The sequence below is a fragment of the Triticum dicoccoides genome, chromosome 1A, assembly GCF_002162155.2.
Source record: "Triticum dicoccoides isolate Atlit2015 ecotype Zavitan chromosome 1A, WEW_v2.0, whole genome shotgun sequence".
In the NCBI taxonomy this organism is placed as follows: domain Eukaryota; kingdom Viridiplantae; phylum Streptophyta; class Magnoliopsida; order Poales; family Poaceae; genus Triticum; species Triticum dicoccoides.
In genome coordinates, this window is record NC_041380.1 from 570,370,346 (window position 1) to 570,372,770 (window position 2,425).

The window sequence follows — 2,425 nt, forward strand, 5'->3', positions numbered from 1 at the left end:
GCGGCGGTCCCGGAAGGTGGTGCTGGTGGGCTGCGCAGGGCGTGGCGTGCTACTTGGTGGTTTGCGGCGGTTGTGGCGACCAGGCTTCTGTGGCAACGATGATGGTGGGAGCGATGTCGACGACGCGGCAATGGTTGCGATAGTCGGCTCTTCTCTGGCGTGTCCATGGTATTGCCTTGTTTTGTTTGTTGCTATGGAGTCGAAGCTGTGGCGGCGAGGCCCTGTGGTATATGATGACTGGCTGCAAGTGGCCCGTTCGGCGATCTTCCGTGGCATCAGCTTTCGCCTAGTTTTGTTCTTTTGAGTTCTCCATCAAAGTTGGAGCTGCGTTGTCTGGTTGCAGGTCGACATGTTGTCGATGAGGGTGAGTTTTTCCTATGTGTATTAGTCTTTGGGAGTGGGCTTGGCCCTTGTGGTTTCGGTTTTTGTCCGGTTTTCCGTAATTAACTGAACTATTTTCTTCTGCTTAATTAATAGATGAGGCAATATTTGCCTTTGTTTAAAAAGAAAAAAAGACTCGGCATTACGTTGCTTACTTCCACACAAGTTCGTCGCAACCAGGCCTTGGCTTTTCCTTATCCACCGGTGTTCCAACGAGTCGTACTGTCTGGGCACCTGAGCGATGATTAAACCATGTCTATCTAGCGGCTACACAGTGCACGAGTATGTGACCCACCGTCTCGTTGCCATGGAGGCTGACATAAACATGCCGAGGTGTGAACAATCCATCCCGCCGATCTGAGGACTAAAGTCTTACTGGAAAGCCATCCAAGCAAAAAATCGCACTTGGCAAAGTAGCTTATAATGGTCAGAGATGTGAAGCTTCGAAGTGTTCCAAAGCAGATGAACCTCGAGCAGTGTCAATGTCTCTCCTCCATCTATGATTGCTGAAAGCCTCATGAACCGCGTGTTTATTAATGCCTTGATATGGTTGTCATTGTATAATCTCACACTGTGATGATTGGCTGCTTCATTTTTTTCTGAATGCCCATTAATATTTGTTCTTGCATATGGCAGCCTAAACCTACGACTGCGGCGGCTCAGGAGGAGCTGAAAATGCAGTTCCATAGAAAGAAAGAAGAGTTGTTCGATGTGCTGGTGGAGTTGTCAAGGACACACACGTACCCAAATCTCTCCTGGGAGGCCCTCCAGGTCAATCAGCTCGCTACTCGACTTGTTGGGAAGGTGGAGCCTAGGCCTGCTGACTACTACTGGTATAGTGTCTGTCTCAAACATTGTGTTTATCCTTTTCTTTTGTTATGTTTATATATTAGATAATTGCTCGTGCATCGCAACTTAAGGTTGGACGAAGCGTTCTATCTGGCAGGAAAAGGAACCTTACTTTTTTTTTAACTACTCCATCCGTTCCATAATATAAGAGTATTTTGAGATTTATTAAGAGTTTGTCTCGGGTCATCACTTGCAGGCGCAGTTATCGACTACAAGGCAGACTGTGGCGGACTCACGGGAAGATATCACAACACAACTCTAAAACATAACTAAGTCATACAAGCATCATAATACAAGCCAGGGGCCTCGAGGGCTCGAATACAAGTGCTCGATCATAGACGAGTCAGCGGAAGCAACAATATCTGAGTACAGATATAAGTTAAACAAGTTGCCATAAGATGGCTAGCACAAACTGGGATACAGATCGAAAGAGGCGCAGGCCTCCTGCCTGGGATCCTCCTAACTACTCCTGGTCGTCGTCAGCGGGCTGCACGTAGTAGTAGGCACCTCCGGTGTAGTAGGGGTCGCCGTCGACGGTGGCGTCTGGCTCCTGGACTCCAGCATATGGTTGCGACAACCAGAAAGAAAGGAAAGGAGGGGGGAGAAAGCAACCGTGAGTACTCATCCAAAGTACTCGCAAGCAAGGAGCTACACTACATATGCATGGATATATGTGTAAAGGGCCATATCAGTGGACTGAACTGCAGAATGCCAGAATAAGAGGGGGATAGCTAGTCTTATCGAAGACTACGCTTCTGGTCACCTTCGTCTTGCAACAGGTAGAAGAGGGTAGGTTGAAGTCCTCCAAGTAACATCACATAGCAATAATCCTACCCGGCGATCCCCTCCTCGTATCCCTGAGAGAGAGCGACCACCGGTTGTATCTGGCACTTGGAAGGGTGTGTTTTATTAAGTATCCGGTTCTAGTTGTCATAAGGTCAAGGTACAACTCCAAGTCGTCCTGTTACCGAAGATCACGGCTATTCGAATAGATTAACTTCCCTGCAGGGGTGCACCAACTTACCCAACACGCTTGATCCCATTTGGCCGGACACACTTTCCTGGGTCATGCCCGGCCTCGGAAGATCAACACGTCGCAGCCCCACCTAGGCAAAACAGAGAGGCCAGCACGCCGGTCTAAACCTAAGCGCACAGGGGTCTGGGCCCATCGCCCATAGCACACCTGCACGTTGCG

The 2,425-nt window shown here is 49.0% G+C and overlaps 1 protein-coding gene across 2 annotated transcripts in view; it reads left to right on the top strand.

Moving 5' to 3' along the window:
• The window catches only part of LOC119291443, a 99,490-nt gene that overhangs the window by 2,104 nt on the left and 94,961 nt on the right, over window positions 1–2,425 (top strand). The window contains exons 2-3 of one of the 2 annotated variants that reach the window (XR_005142440.1): window positions 1,018–1,214; window positions 1,427–1,556. Coding sequence is in view for 1 of the 2 variants with exons in the window: in XM_037570198.1 (XP_037426095.1) it covers window positions 1,018–1,214; window positions 1,427–1,447 (218 nt within the window). In the remaining variant the exon portion in view is untranslated. Of the gene's footprint in view, window positions 1–1,017; window positions 1,215–1,426; window positions 1,557–2,425 lie in introns of those variants that run through there. The other variant, XM_037570198.1, reaches the window with a different exon arrangement.